A 20,130-nucleotide genomic window follows, 5' to 3' on the forward strand; every position below is an offset into this window, starting at 1 on the left:
AATCTCGTTATCTCATTTCTGAAGGCTTCCCATTTTGCAGCCGTCCCTTTACCTGTGAACATCTGCCCCACCCCACCCCAATCAGCTTTTAAAAGTTCTTGCCTAATACTGTCAAAATTGGCCTTTATCCAATTTAGAACTTCAACTTTTAGATCTGGTCTATCCTTTTCCATCACTATTTTAAATCTAATAGAATTATGGTCGCTGGCCCCAAAGTGCTCCCCCACTGATACCTCAGTCACCTGCCCTGCCTTATTTCCCAAGAGTAGGTCAAGTTTTGCATCTTCTCTAGTAGGTACATCCACATACTGAATCAGAAAACTTTCTTGTACACACTGAACTAACTCCTCTCCATCTAAACCCTAAGCACTCTGTTTGGAAAGTTAAAATCCCCTACCATAACCACCCTATTATTCTTACAGATAGCTGAGATCTTCTTCAAGTTTGTTTCTCAATTTCCCTCTGACTATAAGAGGGTCTATAATGCAAACCCAATAAGGTGATCATCCCTTTCTTATTTCTCAGTTCCACCCTAATACCTTCCCTGGATGTATTTCCAGGAATATCTTCCCTCAGCACAGATGCAATGTTATCTCTTATCAAAAACGCCACTCCCCCTCCTCTCTCGTCTCCCTTTCTATCCTTCCTGTAGCATTTGTATCCTGGAACATTAAGCTGCCAATCCTGTCCATCCCTGAGCCATGTTTCTGTAATTGCTATGATATCCCAGTCCCATGTTCCTAACCATGCCCTGAGTTCATCTGCCTTCCCTGTTAGGTCCCTTGCATTGAAATAAATGCGGTTTAATTTATTAGTCCTATGTTGTCCCTGACTGTTGACTCTCTTCTGTTCTCAATCATTCCTGGTGAAGGACTTGTGCCCGAAACATCGATTCTCCTGCTCCTCGGATGCTGTTTGACCTGCTGTGCTTTTCCAGCACCACACTCTCCACTTCTGTTGTGTTTGCATTGTCTCTTCTTTGAAACCTCCATAATCAGCTTTTTCTGCTTCAGACAGCATTACTAGTTTCTTTCTTAATGAAAGTATTTCAAATTTAAATTGTGATCCTTTTCAGTGATGATCTGGCATTGAATTGAGATGTTTACAAAAACGCATTTTTCTTGTCGTAAGTGCACCTTACAATAGGGAGTCATAGTTATACAGCATGGAAACACACCCTTCAGTCCAACTCGTCCATGCCGATTAAGTTTCCCAAGTAAACTAGTTCCACTTGGCTGCATTTGTCCCGTACCCCTCTAAACGTTTCCTATTCATTACCTACCAAAATGTCTTTTAAATGTTGTAACTGTACTTGCGTCCACCAGTTCTTCAGGCAGTTCATTCCACAAACAAACCACCTTCCATGTGGAAAAGGTTGCTCCTCATGTCCCTTTTAAATCTCTCTTCTCTCTCACCTTAGAAGTGTGCCTCCCAGTTTTGAACTCACCCCACTCTAAGGAAAAGTCCTTGGTTATTCATCTTATCTATGCCCCACATGATTTTATAATCCTCAGTAATGTCACCCCTCAACCTCCTGTGATTTATTGACGAAAGTCCCAACCTATCCTGAAAAACTCTAAAGTTTTGGTAAGCTGCATACTTAATCCCTTTGGTTTTCTCTGGTATGACAAAGTTTCTCTTTCTGTAATTATTTACTCCTTGAAATGTTGTGGGAGAACAAAGAATAATCGAAAAAAAGGATAACCATACTTCACAACCTAGGAATCTGGAACAAATTAGTTTCAAGGTTTGGCGTTTTGTGATATGTAATGTTACCTTTTAAGTCAAAAATAATTTCTCTTGAACATATTAGACATGAAAAAAATCCCTTTGTGTATGAACTTCTGTGTAAATTCGTAGAGTGAAGCCAAAGTAAATGGATAAATACTTAGATTAAAACAAAGGATTAATAAAGGAGTTCATTATTGTTGACAGTCTTTGTTACGCCCTCTTGAACCTTTAAGTGTAGTTTCTTTAAAAATCATCAGTGTTCTTAGGTTGTTCTATTTCCAAACCAGTACAGTGATGGATATGCTAAATAATTTCAGTTCATCCACAAAACGTCTCCTTATCTCAAGTGTGGCTGCAACTCATCTTAAACAAGGGCAAGAAAGAGATGTTATCAGAGGTTTGAAGCTGGAAACAGCTGTATAGCTCAGCCACAAAGTAACCTTATCAGAGTAACAGAACTGAAACCATCGAAGAAAATAAACTCACATTTAAGCCAAGAGCTGGGCAAGACCCAGAAAGTTTCTTTGAGGAAAATTAAAATAATTGAAATGCTGCATTACTAGTAGATTATTTCTTCAATCTAACTTTATTAGCAATAAATGCTAATTAAAAGGTTGTAGAAAAACATTGTCACACTTTATTGCTTTTAAACTTTTCTACCTTCTGCTAATGTACAACCTACAGCAAAATGAAAATTGTCAGTCTTCAACTGATGTATTTAGTTTATGTTGACATCCTCCAATTCCAATGAAAATCTTTTTTTCATGTGAAACACAGGCACAAGTTGAAAACCTGATGGATGGCATGTTTAGTAAATGATTGCTATTGAAAAGAAGATGAAAGCCATAGTTTAGTTATTCAAAACTTCAACAGCTTAGAAAAGTGGTTGTTCATCCTTGGATCATGTCTTATGAAGAAGAATTTGGAAGTTCTTAAGTGCTACTAATATTCAGTCACAAAATGTTCTTAACCTGTTTGAATTCATCCTCCAGCAAAAGCTGTTCACTACATGTAGTGAGTTAATTGCTTTGGTAAATGTATTGGGAATTGGAATAGGGGTATATACTGTACAACTATTAACCAATTAATTGTAAACAGAGGTTACGCACATTTAAAATGGCTGTTATCTTGCCTTTGTTCCACTATTTGAACAATAAACATTAACTATTAAATCCTTTCTTTTCCCTTTTTTTATGTGACAGGATGAAGTGCATGAGCGAGATAGGTTTAGTGATTTCTTACTAACTAAACTGAGGGATCTGATGCAAAAACATCCGTCGCTAAGGCTTATACTTTCTAGTGCAGCTTTGGATGTTAATCTCTTCATCAGATACTTTACCGGCTGTCCTGTAATTTACAGTAAGTAAAAATTGGTGAATAACATTTGTCTAACCTAATATCTTAAAGTTGTGCTCTTGATTTTACCTCCGCCTCAGAACTATTTGGATGGCTATCCGTTTTCTTTTTCATGTTTGAAATGGTTCAGTTAAAGAATATTTTGTCAACAAAAAAAACCAAAGAACTGCAGATGCTGGAAATGTGAAGCAAAAACAGAAATGATTGAGAAACCCAGCAGGTCATAGAGATATACAGAATGGAAACAGACCTGACTCGTCCATGCCGGCCAGATATTCTAAATAAATTTAGTCCCATCTGCCAGCATTTAGCCCGTGTTCCCCTTATACCCTTTCCGTTCATATACTCATCCAGATGCCTTTCAAATATTGCAATTGAACCACCTTCCTAAACCTTTGGCAGCTCATGCCATACACGCGTCACCCTCTGTATGGAAAGGTTGCCCCTTCACTCCCTTTTTAATCTTTCCCCTCTCACCTTAAACCTATGCCCTCTAGTTTAGGTCTCCACCTTCCTGAGGTATGTGAATTTCTGTTGAACACACTTGCTTGACTGTACCGACAAGGTGGTGATGGTTAGAAAACCAACACAAAGAAGGTAACTATTTGAGCTTTTCCTTACCAATCTACTTATCCAAACAATGTTGGTTGGAGTGACCACTGCACAGTATGTGGAGTCAAATTTTTGCCTTCACATTGAGGAATACCCTTCATCGTATTGTGTGCCATTTCAATTGTTAAATCATTCTGATTGAAGAGATTTTAGCAGAAACAACTTTATATTCCTCCTGGCTTGTAACCCCATGGCCTGCATATGTAATATTATCATTTCCATTAAGTCAGATGACTTGGCTTGATGAGTGTAGAAGAGCAGCAAATGAAGATTGACCTGGATTTTACCTGCTCTCTGAAGATGAAGTAGGAGAGTTGGTAAAGTTGTGACAGAAACAATGGGAAGTCAGTTGCCTGTTGACTTCAAGATTAAGGCAGGTGGCCAATTAGTTAAATTGTAACCAATGAATAAAATATTAACATTTTGTGCACTGCCTGGCATCTTGTTAGCATCAGAGTGACCCCATACTCAGTTGGGAGACTGTTGGTTATAGTGCGACAGCTTCTCGGGTCATCAGTCATGTTGGGGGATGCTTAACCTTTTGGGGCACCTTGTCCTTCCAGTCTAATCTGGCACAGAATGGGCAGTTGAGCAATGGGTCTGATTAACAGGTAAAGCTAGGTGTTTCACATTACTGCAATGCAATAGCAACAGTAGAGATGTTGGGCATTATCAGTATGCTTTCATTGAACAAAAAAGCTGTTCAATTTTTATATTTTGACTTATTGTGAAGTGTACCCAAGTAATGAAAAGCTTTGTTTACAAACAGTTCAGGCAGATCATAATAAGCAAGAACATACAGATCATGGGGTGATTTTTTTTTAAAAAGAAAGCAAGCATACAGGTTACAATATACAGGGTGTGCGCTTGGCAAGATCAACATCAGCATGTATGAGTTTGTCGATTTGAAGCCAAATGTGTAGACCGTATGTCTTACAGACTGGCGTGTCATATGAAACAGCATATTCCTTCAGCTGTTTGCAACAGGCAAGGTATTGACTGTACCCAATCAACCCATGCTGTGAAATCTCTAAATATGGTCCAATTATGAAGTTATATCTAATGTTAAGACGATGTTTGCCAAAGCCGGTGTATATCGAGAATTACCCTGACAACCAGTTTAGAATATCAGTTGGTCTCATGTTGTGGAGCAATTATATGTATTGAAAGCTTCATTTTTAATGAACAAGGTCCTGTTCTTTGAAGACTGAACAAATACGTGCACGCGTATACACACACACACACACACACACAGAGCACCTGTTTCATCTTAAAGTAGTGACAGCCATTGCGTTCATTTTTCGGGGCAATTCTTAACCAATTGCAGTCAACTTGCTCTTGTTTAAAATTTAAACAGCTTAGCGGTTAACTCTTTGTCACCTGATTGCATTATCTGTGGCAAAGTCTCTGCCAAAGAAAGTCCACTTGTCAATTAATCAGCAGCCGTCTTTCATGAAGCATAAATGCTGTTTTTCCTCTCATTGGTATTTCTTCTAAATTGTCCTGAAATGGGCAAGACAAAATGCTTTGACAAAATGACTTTTTACAACCATAGCTATTGAAGTTACTTGAATCTCTGGAGCAAGTTACTTGATCTTGTGAGGTAGGATATGAGATTTACATATATTTTAGGATCTTGTATTGAAGTTTGATTTTTGATTTTGAATTATTGGCTTTTTTTCTGTGTCTGGTGGGCTTAATTATTAACTTGTAAGAATTTCAGCAGCCATAGTGATATCTTTAAAAAGATTTGAGGGAAATAGTTTTGCAGAACTAATGGGTTTTTATTTACATTAGAAAAATTCATAAGTGAGCAAGGTACTTTAAGCATTCTGATGGAAGTTTATGAAATTGCTTTTTTTTAAGATTCTGGAAAACATACCTTCTGATTTAAAAAAAACTATTTTCAGTTTGAGGCAATTTTGCAGAACTCTTGAATGATTATGGATATCTAAAACATGTTCCCGAGAAAAGGAGAAGATGGCAAAGATGTTTAGTAATTGTTCCAGACCTGGATAAAACCCTGAAGAGGTCAGTTGAAGCCGAGGACATTTAAGCTCAGGATGGTAGAAGCTCCAGGAAGAAGCTAATAGATTTTCCAGAATGGAAGTTGAAAGCATTGTCAACTTGAGCCTATGGCGGTGTTGGAGAAGACCATTGTCCTCTTGAGTACTTAAAGGGGGGTTTTGGGGAGATGTAAAGGCTTTTTTTGGGGGGGATTAATGCAGTTATATTTCAAGATGTGTTTCAAAATATTTAAAGGTGTGTTTTATATATAAACAATCTATTCTAATTTTTCATTTCACTTGTTTCATAAACTACTGATTTATTGGTAAAATGAAATCTTCAACATTGCTTATATTTCAGTGGAAGATTACTTTGTCTTAACAAAAAGGAAAATCAGATGTGATCTACCAAACCAGGTTTCAGAATAAGAAATACCGGTAATAACATCAGCTGGGATTGTAACACTGAAATAATAGTTAATGGCATAAAAGGAATTGTGTACCAGAACTGGCAAGGTTTTTTAAAAGCTCTTGGTTGTGGTGGACAATTTAAATTTGTAGTTTGGATCAAGAGTACAATCTATGAGAAAATTCAAATACAGCTTTTTAATATTTGGTGCCTTTCTATCAAGTTCAGGGGAGACCATTTGAAGTAAAAGAACTCTTTTTAGAGGACATCTTACGCACAACTGGATATACAAACAAAGAAATGTTAAAGTATAAAAAAGAGAAACAACGAGGTAAGTTCAAATACATCTAATATCACCGTTGCTACCTGACTCCTGGATTTAAAAACAAAACTAATAAGGATCCAGTAACAGGAACAGTCCTTTTTTGGTAAGATTTTAACCTAATAATGTAAAGTAACATGTTTCAGGAATAATGTTAACCTTAAACGTACTTAGAAAAACTAATTCATGAGCTAAGAATAATTTATGTTCTACCTTCTCAGAGGAAAAACAGCAAACAAACTTAAATGAGTGGTATAAAGCTAAGGAGACCAGCAGTGCCAGCAGATCCGAATATCAAAGACAAAGATTTATTCCGAGCCTGACAGCAGAAAATGATTTGCTCGATGATGGCGGAGACAGTGTTTTCAGTCAGTTGGTAATTTGACAATTTTTTTTGAGATTATTCCTATTTTCCTGCTGTTCGGCCCACATTGCCCATTTTACATTTAGTTTCAAGAGCATGTGGTTCAATCCACAGATCGTATTCATAGTAATCTAAAAATGGATACTACTGCAGGATGGGGTAACTAATTTATTTTAATCATAATGTCAACATCTTGTGCCATCAATAGAGATTGTGATTTGTTCAAACTTCTGGTTAAGTGTTCATTTCTATTTCATTATATCAGTATTGCATTTGGTCAAGAAAAACCCACAGACAGCATGAAACTAGCTGTTAGACTCACTCTATGGTGTAACCAAGTACACAATTGACTCTCCATAAATTGTTCATGAAAAGCAAGAGAAAATCTGTTTCCAATTCAAGGAATATTCCCGAGAATTCCTGTTGACTCTGCAAGCAATCTAACAAAGTCTTATTGTCAGGACTTCCATCCCCTAATATACAAAGCGAAGCAGGAAAGGAAAGTTAGTACTGCTGACTGCTGTGCTGGTTTATCTTGGCCATTTTCCTGAGACTGGATGTGAATTTGTAGGGTTACCTGAATCCAAACAAGTGATAGTTAACTCTGGACAATGCACATTACCAGAGGGCTTTTAGGATTTTCCAGTCAATTTGCTTGCCCTGCAAGAACTACCTGGAGGTGGACTCCTGGTGTCAGGCCAATGTGGCCAGCATTCCTGGCAGGATTTGAGGCTCTCCTCGCTTACCTGACCACAGCTGTGGTTATAGCCTGCCCATAGAAGGGGTGTACTCCATGATGGTGACCTACTTGGTTATTGCATTTTTGTATGTCAATGGTTTAAAAGTACCATGAAGTATAGGAGCAGAATTAGGCCATTCAGCCCATTGAGTATGCTCCACTATTCGATCTTTGATATGTTTCTCAACCCCATTCTCCTGTGTTCTCAGCATAACCCTTTATCCCCTTACAGCACTAGGCTCAAAAGAAGCATGCTGTGCTGGGGCTAGAACCTGAGGCAAATCTTGCTGAGAGCACTCTAGTGGTGGAGTGGGGGCGAATTTCTGGTTGGTGAAGAAGTAGGGTTGTGTGTAAATTACCACAAGCGACCTTTTTAATTTGACTACTTATTAAGAAATCTCTCAAACAATGAAATACTACAACAATTATTGAAACTTTTTAGCATGTAGCAACCAAAATCAGACCTCCTTAAGTTAACAAGTTAAGCCTCACAACTTGGCTATTACCTAATTAATTGTGTAATTTAGCTATGATTCCTACTAGGTGTCTGTCTTTGGATATCTGGGGTTTGATCCTTGTGCAGTATTGTTGAAGTACTGCTGAAGAATTGTGGAGTTCAATTCTTGAACATTTTTTCCTCTTTGAAGTTTGTGATGTGACATTAACAATCCTTTTTAGATGCTTTCATCCAAAATATTGACTACTCCTCTGGAATCAAGTCTGCAGCTTGTCTTATCAGAATGTTTTTTGACTGAAGCCACAACCTTCCCTGCATTTAGCCCCTTTACCTGAGGACCGGCCATCTTAATTGCCCATTTACCATGGGGCAGCAGGTTATCAAGTGGTTATTAGCGCCTCTCTCCCAGGGAAAAAACTTGTTTCAACTCCTTCCCAGGGATGGCTAATTATCATGTTGCTTTTAATTCCTTTAAAACAGTTTGCCCTTGTCCCTTTTGGGTTTACTCCAGATAATTATTGCTGATTCCTTCAATTCATCAACAATTACTAAAGTACTGATGTTTACAATACAGGATAGATTGGTTTCCCACACCTGGGTGGGCTAGGAAACACTTCCCTTATTGCTGTTCAAATTGCAGTGGTAGAGAAATGACATGCTTATTTGGGCATAATGGCTTCTTAAGGGATACTTGATTGGCTAGCAAGTAGGTTGCTCAACATGCCCTGCACCGTCCTGTCACTGGTAAAGTTGCCAAGGGGCAGGATGTGTAAATAGACAGTGTGCATGAATCTTATTGGATTTTATGTTGATCTGTCTTTAAATGTGCAGGTGGTTCAACACCCAACTCGGTATGCCCAGAGCAAACGAGAGGATAAGCTATTTTAAAGTTAAAGTTAGGATGTGTTAATAGCCAAATAGTCATAGAAATGTACAGCATGCAACAGACTCTTTAGTCCAATTCGTCCTTTGTGATCAGATGTCCTAGATAAATCTAGTCCCATTATTTCGGTATTTGATTTTCTGAGAGATTTTTTAATAAGTAGGCAAATTAAAAGGTAGCTTATGGTAATTTGGCCCATATCGTCTTACTCCTTTCTATTCATGTACTCCTCTAGATGCCTCTTAAATTTTGTAATTATAACACCCTCCACCACTTCTTCTGGCAACTCATTCCATATATACAACATTCTCTGCATGAAAAATTTGCTACTTAATTCCCTTTTTAATCTTTCCCCTCTCACCTTAAATCGATGTGCTATAATTGTGGATTCCCATATCCTGGGGAAAAGACCTTTATCGATTTACCCTATCATACTCTTCATGATCTATAAACCTGTATGAGGTCATCTCTCAACCCCCAATGCTCCAGAGAGAAAAAAACCCACCTATTCAGCCTCTACCTATAGCTGGAACCTTGGCAACTTGCAAAACTTGTTTTTTCTAAACCCTTTTCAAAATTCACAATATCCTTCCTATAGAAAGTATTCCTATCACACGCAGTATTCCAAATCTGGTCTAACCAATGTCCTGTACAGCCTTAACATAACCACCCAATTCCTATATTCAATGCACTGACCAATAATGACAAACTAAGTTATCTACCTGCAACTCCACTTTCAAGGAACTGTGAACCTGCACTCCAAGGTCTCTCTGTTCAGTAACACTCTCAAGGACTTTACCATTAAGTACATAAGTCCTGCCCTGATTTGCCTTTCCAAAATGCAGCACCGCACACTTATCTAAATTAAACTCCATCTGCCACTCTCTGCCCAGTGGCCCATCTGATCAAGATCCTGTTGTAATCTGAGGTAACCTTCTTTGCTATCCACTGCAACTCTGATTTTGGTGTCATCTACAAACTTACTAACCATACCTCCTATGTTCACATCCAAATCATTTATATAAATGATGAAAAACAGTGGACCCACACCAATTCCTGTGGCACACCACTGGTCATAGGCCTCCAGTCTGAAAAGCAACCCTTCATCACCATCCTCTGTCTTCTACCATCAAACTAGTTATGTATTCAAATGGCTAGTTCTCCCTGTGTTCCATGAGATCTAACCTTGCTAACCAGTCTCCCATGGGGAACCTTGTCAGATGCCTTACTGAAGTCCATATAGATCATGTCCACTGCTCTACCCTAATCAAAAAAAGTCAATCAAGTTAGTGAGACATAATTTCCCCCACACACAACCATGTTGACCATCCTTAATCAATTCTTGCTTTTCCAAATGCATGTAAATCCTGTCCCTCAGAATTGTCTCCAACCCACTTGTTCACCACTGATATCAGGCTCACTGGTCTGTAGGCCCCTGGCTTTTCCTCACACCTTTCTTAAATAGTGGCACCATATTAGCCAACCTCCAATCTTCTAGCATCTCACCTGTGTCTATCAATGAAAGAAGTATCTCAGCAAGAGTCTAACAATCACTTCCCTAGCTCCTAGAGTTATGCGTTTTAAACTGTCCAATACCACCACTTTTGCAATATGGACATTTTTTTAGGATGTCGCTATTTCCCCACCTTCTGTAACTTCCATATCCTCTTCCACAACAAACACTGATGCAAAATACTCATTTAGTATCTCCCTCATTTCCTACGGTTCCACGCATAGGTGGCCTTGCTGATCTTTAAGGGGTTCTATTCTCTCCCCAGCCACCCTTTTGATCTTAGTGTATTTACAAAATCTCTTTGGATTCTCCTTAACCTTATTTGCCAAGGCCATCTCATATACCGTTTTTGTCGTCCTGATTCCCTCTTGCGTGTACATCTACTGCCTTTATAACCTTCTTAGGATTCACTCGATCTCTGCTGTCTACAAGTGACACATGATTGCTTATTCTTAACTAAAATCTCCATTTCTCTAGTCATCCAGCATTCCATACACCTACAAGCCTTGCCCTTCATCCAAACCAGAACATACTGTGCCTGGACTCAGGGTATCCCTTTTTAGAAGACTGCCCATTTTCCAGTCATCCCTTACTTGAAAACATCCACCCCTAATCAAGTTTTGAAAGTTCTTGCTTAATACCATCAAAAGTGGCCTTCCTCCAATTTAGAACTTCAACTTTCAGATCCAGTCTATCCTTTTCCATCGCTCCTTTAAAACAAATAGAATTATGGTCACTGGCCCTACACCCCACAGTGCTTCCAGGCTTCCCACACCTCAGTCACCTGCGCTGCCTTATTTCTCAAGAGTAGGTCAAGTTTTGCACCTTCTCTAGTAGGTACATCCACATACTGAATCAGAAACTTTTCTGTACTCACCTAACAAATTCCTCTCTATCCAAGCCTTTAACATTTTGGCAGTCCCTGTCTGTTAGAAAGTTAAAATTCTCCCAGTATAATCACCCTATTATTTTTACAGATAACTGAGATCTCCTTACAAGTTTGTTTCTCAATTTCCCACTGGTTGGGGGGAGGGAGGTGGGGGGTCTATAGTACAATTCCAATAAGGTGGTCATCCCTTTCTTATTTCTCACCCAAATAACTTCACTGGACATATTCCCAGAAATATCCTCTCTAAGTACAGTCGTAATGTTATCTCGAATCAAAAATGCCACTCCCCACTCCTCTCTCGCCTCCTTTTTCTTCCTTCCCATAGTATTTATGCCCATAGTTAGTCCTCTTGCATTGAAATTAATGCAGTTTAATATCAGTCGTACATTGTTCTCTGCTTTGCTTTGTTTCTGCTTGCCCTGACTGTTTGACTTGCACCTTTTCCCAACTCTACAAGTCTCAGGCTGACAACTTTCCTCACTGTCTCCTTGGTTTCTGGTCCCCAGCCACTACACCCCCATCACCACCACTACCACAGCCACCGCCATTAACACCATTTTAAATTCTCCCCAACAGCTCTAGCAAATCCTTCTGCCAATATATTTGTTTCCTTCCAATTTGTGTGCAATCTGACCTTATACAAGTCACTTCTACCCCAGAAGAAATTCCACCGATCCAAAAGTGTGAACCCTTCTCCCCTGCACCAGCACCTCAGCCATGCATACATCTGCTCCATCCTCCTATTCCTGCCCTCACTAGCTCGTAGTACCAGAAATAATCCAGATATTATATCCTTGTGGACCTTTTTTTAAAATTCCTGTCTAACTTCCTATATTCTCTCCTCAGAATTCCATCCTTTTCTTCTCATGTCTTTAGTTCCAATGTGCACAAAGACTTCCTGCTGGTCCCCCTATCCTTCGAGATTATTCTGCATCTTCTCTGAGATATCCTTGATCCTGGCACCAGGGAGGCAACACACCACTGATTTCTTGCTGTCAGCTGCAGAAATGTCTGTCTGTGCCTCTGACTAGACAGTTCTTAATACAATCAATCATTTGGAACCGACATACTCCTAGTTAAATTGGCTGTTCATGCTACATTCCCCTGACAGTCTATCAACCCCTACATTTTGCAAGCCTGCATGCTTGATTGAGATAGCCACAGGAAACTCCTGCAGTACCTGCCTCTATTTCCTGGCGGTAACCTGCCTGTATCTGTGGGTTTTTCTCCTTTTCTACAGCAGTTATCCATCTCACTCCCTAGCTTCTGTAAATTTCTCGTTGCCTCTAATTTCTGCGCCAACCGACCCATGTGACCCAGTAGGATTCACAACCAAACATGCTACCTGCAAACATAATCATCAGTAACATGGAAACTGCCTAATCTTCTTCATCTGACAGGAAGAGCACCTCGCTCTACTGAAGACCATCTTTGCACCTTAACTATCTACAGACCTAGAAAATAGCACAGTCTTACTGCTCTAAAAAAGACTGCTCCAGGCTAACTTAGTATTTATGTTTTATATTTTTAATGTTTAATCAAGAGACAGATCTCAGTAAAACATATCATCAAAAAAGAACTTGCTTTACTCACTGTTGTAGTTTTACAAAATAAGCAGTAAGGTTGCTCTTTAAAAAGCCACTCAGCTGCTCCCTTGTTGTTAGCTCTCCCACACAAGATCCTCCAAGGTCAGCCGTGAATTTTGTTTGTTAATTTCTTCTAGACGACCTCCGATGTCTAGAGATACTTGAAATCAAACAGCAGATGCAATAGCTGTGCAGAATCGCTGCTGGGTCAGACGACAGTGTAGGTTTCTTTCTCTGTTTGAATCGCTTCCCATCTGGTCACTGTCACTACCTTTGCTGTCTTTCTCTTTTTTTTCAAAAGTGTCATTGTTTTGATGTCTTTTCCCCAAAGTTCCAAAACAATTCAACAGCTTATGAAACAGTAATTACTGCTCCTAATTCGAATAAATCAGCTATAACACTGAAAATACCTTAAAGGAGCAGCTCTTACAGCACAAAGACTTCCTGTCCTTCATTTTGGATAACCCAGAATCTGTTTCCCTTGTGAATGAATATTTAATAACAATTGTATGATTGTGTTCAATTTTCTATTTGAAAAAGAGTAACTGGGACTAAGATTCTAGATTGATGTGATGCTGATTTCAGTATGTGACTAGATAGATCACTCAGATCTTGGAGTATAGAAGTTGGGACCAGCATGTTGAGGTTTGACAGGATGTTGACGACGCTTCTTCTGGAGTATTGGGTCCACTTCTGGTCCTCTGTTAAAAGAAGGATATTAAGCTGGAGAGGTCCAGAAGTGATTTGCTAGGGTGTTGCTGGGACTTGTAGGATTTATATTTTAGGGAGAGGCCGGATAGGCTGGGACCTTTTTCACTGGAGTGTAGGAGGTTGAAAGGTGATATTACAGAAGTTTATAATATCATGAGGGGTATTGATGAGGTGAATGGCAGGTGTCTTTTCCCTAGCATGTGCAATTTCAAGGCTGGGGGCATATTTTTAAGGTGAGAGGAAGAAGATTTAAAGGGGACCCGAGGGGCGATTTTTTTTATTTTGGACAGTGTGGTTCATGTGTGGAATGAACTTTCAGAGGAAGTGGTGAATGAGGGTACAGTTACAACATTTAAAAAACATTTGGATACCTATATGAATAAGTAAAGTTTGAAGGAATACGGGCCAAGTGCAGGCAGAAGGGGCTCGTTTAGTTTGGGATTATGGTTGGCATGAAGTGATTGTTTCCGTGCTGTATGACACAATGACACGATAAATTAGATTGTGAAACATTACAAAAGATTTATGGGATGTATTCAAAAACATTTAATCTACTGTAGTATCATAAAGGATAAGATGTTTAGGAATGATAGGAAAGTGAAAAAGGAAGAGGCATATGTTTTTGATTAAGGAGAACAAGGCTTAGCAGGAGGAGGGTGACGGCTAAGTTTCTTGGACCTGACAGGATGCATCCTAAGATGTTATTAGAAGGATATTGTAGCTCTACAGAAATCTACAGCATAGAGGGATTTGGAAACCCACATGCATAAATCATAAAAAGCTAGTGTGCAAATTCAGCTGGTAACAGGTAGGTGAAATGTTGGCCTTTATTTAAAAGGTGATGAAGTATAAAAATAAGAAAGTCTTGCTAAAACTATTCAAACATTAGTTAGACCACATTTTGGTTCCTTTATTGAAGGAAAAATGCATTGACATTGGAGGCAACCCAGACATAGTTCACTTGATTGGTCCTGGGCATGGAAGGATTTTCACATAAGCAGAGGTTAATTCTGTACTCATTGGAGATCAGAAGATTGAAAAGTGACCGTATTGAAACGTTGATTCTTCGTGCATTTAAGAGGATTGACGTGGAAAGGTTGCTTTAGCTTGTGAAGCAGTATGCAACCAGCAGTGAGTGAGGTGTGGCAGTTTGGTAAGTGTGGGATCTTAAAAAGTAATCTCTTCCCTAAAATCTTTTACTAATTGTTGGTAGCTATTTGATAACATCAACATAAAAGGTAGACAGTTAACTCAGTCTGTTTTTACTCTCCTCAGTCCTAAAACAATCTCTTCTATTATGTGGGCCTGCTGTAGTTTGAATAGCTATTTGAATAGTTACTCTAGTTCAAACCAGGGTAAAGAGCATTAAATAAACCTCTGTGTAACCAGTTGTGAGCAGAGTGATGGTTTGGTAAGTGTAGGAATAACCTGATGTGGGAGAGAGAAGTCTTTTAGTTTTCTTGCTGTCTTGTTTTCCTAACTACCTTCACAGGTCAGTTGCAGATAATGTCCTACAAACCAGGAATTGTTATGAGATTTACCTGAGAAGTACTTGGGGTAAGTAAAAGTCAGCATAAGAGAAAAAGACTGAAGTTAAGTTAAAGGGAATATCTTTTAGTAATTAGAAAGGTTAGCAAGTACCTTAACTTCAAGATTAAGTCAGGTGAGGTCAACTGAGTGGAATGTATGACCTATTATAGGACCGTATGATTACTTGTGCAGGAAGTGCTCCCAACTTCAGAAACTTGAGCCCTGTTTTGGCTGGACACACTGTCACACATCCATGAAGCTAGGAGTCCCATGGATAGCATGTTTAGAGAAGTGGTCACAATGCAGCTCAAGACTTGAGGAAAGAAAGGAATGGGGTGACCACCATGCAGTAAAAGACAGTCAGGCAGGAGGCCATTGGTGACCCACTCACAAATTAGTTTTCCAATTTGGAAGCTAATGAGGGAGCTGTTTCTTCAATGTATAACCGTACTGGAAAGGAGGAAGGTGAAAGCAGAGGAGATAGGGGATTAATTAGGGGTGTTTCTGTGACCACAGGTATAATAACAGGATGGTGTCAAGGTGAGGGATGTCACTGGACAACTGCAGGGTATCCTGAAGGGGAGGGTGATATGACAGGCCATGATACACATTGTACATATATTGTTGGTATCAATGAGGGATGATGTCTTGAATCAAGAATTTAGGAAGCTAGATTAAAGAGAAGTAATTCAAAGATTGTAATCTGGATTTCTCCCATTCCATTTGCTAGTGAGAACAGAAATAAGAGAATGGGACAGATAAATTTGTGGCTGAAAAGTTGATGCAGGGTTTCTGGATCACTGGAACAATTTCTGGGGAAGGACAGAACCAATTTCCTTGTTTGCTTGTGCTATTGGAAGGAATTTAATTATTTCGGCAGAGAGACAGAACAAAGAATATCAGTATAATTGGGACACTGCATCCTTTCTTTAAAGGAAGGAAGGCAGAGATTGTTCAGCCATGTTGAGTCATGGGAGTAAGACAAGACTCACCTCTACAGTCACTTCTTCTATAGCGCAATAGTCATGTTCCTGTGGGACCCCATGCTATACACAAATCCCGTAATATAAATAACGGTTAATGTTGGTGATGCAATTGCAGTATAGCCCACACAAGTTTGAACGTTTGCACTTTAGAAGCAGCATCCCCATTCGTCAATTGCAATACAGTGAATTTGCATTGACGAAGCACATGTTAAGCAGAATGACCTGTACTTTAATGTTAGGAGTGTTATAGATGAAACAAAAGGGTTAAGGTGTGGATTTGCAATTTTGTTGTTTAGAGAGGTGCATTGTGACCACCTCTCTAAGCATGCTATCCATGGAACTCTCAACCTCATGCATGTGCTACAGTGTGTCCAGCCTACACAATGATTGAGGGGGATATAGGAATGGCAACTATCAGCTCAACATTCTGGAATGTAAGATCTTTAGGCAGGACAGAGGAAGGTGTAAAAGTGGTGGTAGTATTGTGTATTAATTAAGGAGTCAGTTTATTACAGTAAGGAAGTGTGATATCTTGGAATGGCCTTCAAATCAGGCTTTGTTAAAGAAGGTTAGGGATAAAAAGGGGCAAATATACTGCTGAGAATGTGTTATAGAGCCAGAAACAGTCAGTGGGAACTAGAGGAGTAGATATGTGGCCAATTCACTGAGGTATGTAAAAACAATAATGGGGTAATAAAATTAAGAGATTTCAATTGGAGGTTTTCCCCAATATTAATTGGGTTAGTCATAGTGTAAAGGTTTGGGGGAGATCGGGTGTGAGCAGATTTCTTGAAATGTACTCAGGAATGCTTTTTATATCTACATGAAGAAGGCCCAATGAGGGAATCAACAGTGCTGGACTTAATCCTGGGAACAAAGCTCAACAGATGCTTGAGGTGGCAGTGGGGTGACAGAAAGCGACTATAACTGTGTGTTTTCGGTTTGTTATGGAAAAGGTGGCCAACAAGTAAAGTTGTTTTGGGGGGGAGGCTGATTTTATTAAGATCAGGCTAAAGAAAACTAGGAATAGCTTTTTCTGAATAATTTTACAGCAGAACATGGGGAGGGTGTTCAAATTGGAATTGGCAAATTCCATTTTAGGATGAAATGTAGGAACAACGAATTCAGAGAACCCTGGATGGATAGGAATATTCAGGACTATATAAAAGAAAAGAGGCTTTTAACAAGTACAATGGGAACAAATCAGCAAAAGGCCCTAATTGAATATAGAAAGTGCAGAATTCAGAGAAACTTAAGAAAGCACTTAGAAAAGCAAAGTGTGTGTATGAAAAATGCTGGTGGGTAGGATTAGGGAGAATTCCAAGGTGAACTTCCATTTATTAAGAGGGCAAGGATAACTAGAGAAAGAGTAGGGCCCATTAGAGACAAAGGTGAACAATCTGTAGGTGGAGTCGGAAGATGTTGGGGTATTAAAATAAATAATTCATTCCTGTCTTCACTTTGGAGACGAAGGATGTAGGTACAGAATTTGGGAAGAGGGACTGAGATGATCTTGGGCAGATTGATATAAGGAGTGAGGAAGAATTGGAGGTTTTGTCAGACTTAAAAAGTGAACAAATCTCAGGGTCTGGATGAGTTGTATACCAAGCTTTGTTTGGATTTTAATTCCTCTTTGGCCACGGGATGTGCCCAAGGACTGGAAACCGCTTAAGTGATTCCACTTCTCAGGAAGAGTGGAGAGTGAAAGCAGAGAATTGTAGACGAATGAATCTCCTTGTGGTAGGGAAATGGTGAGAAATATCTAAATGAAAGACGTAATCTCCAATTGAAGAGAAGGTCTGATCAAGGATAATCAGCATGCCTTTGGCAGAGGGACATCATGCATAACAAATTTGATGAAACGTTTTGAGGAGGAACCACGTGTGTAAATGAGGGTAGTGCAGTTGATGTGGTTTACATAGTTAAAAGCTTTGCTTAAATCTCTGTCCCAAATGAGAGAATGATAAAGATAATAAATGAAATACAGAATAACTTGTTAAATTGGGACCAAAATTAACAGTAAAAGACAGAGGGTGGACTGAGAAGGCTGTTTGGGTGACAGGAGGGGGGTGTCTGGTCACATAGCACTGGGATCAGTCCTGAGTCGTTTATTGTTTATGATGTGTGCATATAACAGAAGGAAAGACTTTTGGGTAGGCTGAAGGGAGTGAGGGCAGATAAGTTTACAGAAGGCGCAAAGATTGGCCAAATAGTTGACCGTTAGGAAGAGGATCTTAAGTTCTAGGTGGACATAGACAGTTTGGTCAATAGGGCAGATGGAATTTATAGAATCTGTACAATGTGTAACAAGGCCAATTGGCGCATTGAGTCTGCACCCACTTTCCAAAGAGCATTGCACCCAGACACCCCTGCTTATCCCTATAACCCCATGTTTACCATGGCTTGTCTACGTAATCTGCACATCCCTGGACACTACAGACAATTTAGCATGGCCAGTCCACTCAACCTTTGGATTGTCGGAGGAAACCAGAGCACCTGGTAGGAACCCACACAAACACAGGGATAATCTGCAAACTCCACACAGACAATCGCGCAAGACTAGAATTGAATCTGGGTCCCTGGTGCTGTAATGTATTGCCCTGAATTTAACCCTGACAAGTATGAGGTGATACATGGGAAGACAAGGGAGTTCTCTGACTGCCAGGAGACTAGCACATTCAGAGGAACAAAGGAATTTTGAGTGCTTGTTCATAGATCCCTGAAGGTGGCAGGGCAGGTTAATAAAGTAGTTACAAAGGCATATAGGATTCTTGCTTTTATCAGTGTGGCATAGATTCTAAGAGTAGACACGTTATGTGGAGCTGTACAGGATTTAGGTTAGGCCATATGTGGATTATTGTATGCAGTTCTGGTCACAGCACAGTAGGAAGGATGTGATTGCATTGGAGGGAATGCAAAGGAGATTGACAAGGATGGAACAGTCTAGTTATGCATAAGTTTGTGTTTTCTTTAGAGCAGAGAATGCAGAGGACCTGATTGAGGTGTAAAAGATTATAAGGGGTATGGAAAAGGTAGATTGGAAAAAACTGTTTCCCTTAGTTGAAGAGTAAATAATTTTAAGGAGAAAGATTTAGAGGGAATTTAAGGAAAGCCTTTTTTACCTAAGGGTGGTGGGAATCTGGAACACAGTTCCTAGAGGGTGGTTGAGATGAAAAACCTGAACTTCTGAAAAGTTCTTGGATGAGTACTTGAATGGCATGGGCCAAGTGCTAGGAAGGGGGAGTAGTGTAGACTTAGAGCAGTGTTTTTTTAAATTTTGTTAATGCAAACTTGATGGTCCAAAGGGCCTTGTTTTGTACTGTATGATTCTTTGATAGTCTAGGATCAGATAACATTTGATTTGATTTATTTATTGTTATTAGATTAGATTCCTTACAGTATGGAAACAGGCCATTTGGCCCAACAAGTCCACACCAACCTTCCAAAGAGTAACCTACCCAGACCCATTCCTCTACCCTATATTTACCCCTGACTAATGCGCCTAACACTATGGGCATGGCCAATTTACCTAGCCTGCACATCTTTGGATTGTGGGAGGAAACCGGAGCACTCAAAGGAAAGCTGTGCAAACACTGGGAGAATGTGCAAACTCCATACAGACAGTCGCCTGAGATGAGAATCAAACCTGGGTCCCTGGTGCTGTGAGGCAGCAGTACTAACCACTGAGCCACCATGCTGCTAAGTACAGTGAAAAGCTTTGTTCCTCCCAGAATAAGGCATCGCCAAGTTAACACAATAGGCAATAGATGCTGGAGTAGGCCATTCTGCCCTTCGAGCCAGCACCACCATTCATTATGATCATGGCTGATCATCCTCAATCAGTATCCTGTTCCTGCCTTATCCCCATAACCCTTGATTCCACTATCCTTAAGAGCTCTATCCAACTCTTTCTTGAAAGTATCCAGAGACTTGGCCTCCACAGCCTTCTGAGGCAGAGCATTCCACACTCCCACCACTCTCTGGGTGAAGAGGTTTCTCCTCAACTCTGTTCTAAATGGCCTGTCCCTTATTTTTA

The 20,130-nt window shown here is 39.7% G+C and overlaps 1 protein-coding gene across 3 annotated transcripts in view; it reads left to right on the forward strand.

Moving 5' to 3' along the window:
• The window catches only part of ythdc2 (YTH domain containing 2), a 164,989-nt gene that overhangs the window by 30,574 nt on the left and 114,285 nt on the right, over positions 1-20,130 (forward strand). For all 3 annotated transcript variants that reach the window (XM_060837491.1, XM_060837499.1, XM_060837505.1), the window contains exons 8-10: positions 2,934-3,090; positions 6,338-6,445; positions 6,658-6,812. In XM_060837491.1, coding sequence (XP_060693474.1) covers positions 2,934-3,090; positions 6,338-6,445; positions 6,658-6,812 — 420 coding nt within the window. The remainder of the gene's footprint in view (positions 1-2,933; positions 3,091-6,337; positions 6,446-6,657; positions 6,813-20,130) is intronic.

Source organism: Hemiscyllium ocellatum, chromosome 2, assembly GCF_020745735.1.
Source record: "Hemiscyllium ocellatum isolate sHemOce1 chromosome 2, sHemOce1.pat.X.cur, whole genome shotgun sequence".
In the NCBI taxonomy this organism is placed as follows: Eukaryota; Metazoa; Chordata; class Chondrichthyes; order Orectolobiformes; family Hemiscylliidae; genus Hemiscyllium; species Hemiscyllium ocellatum.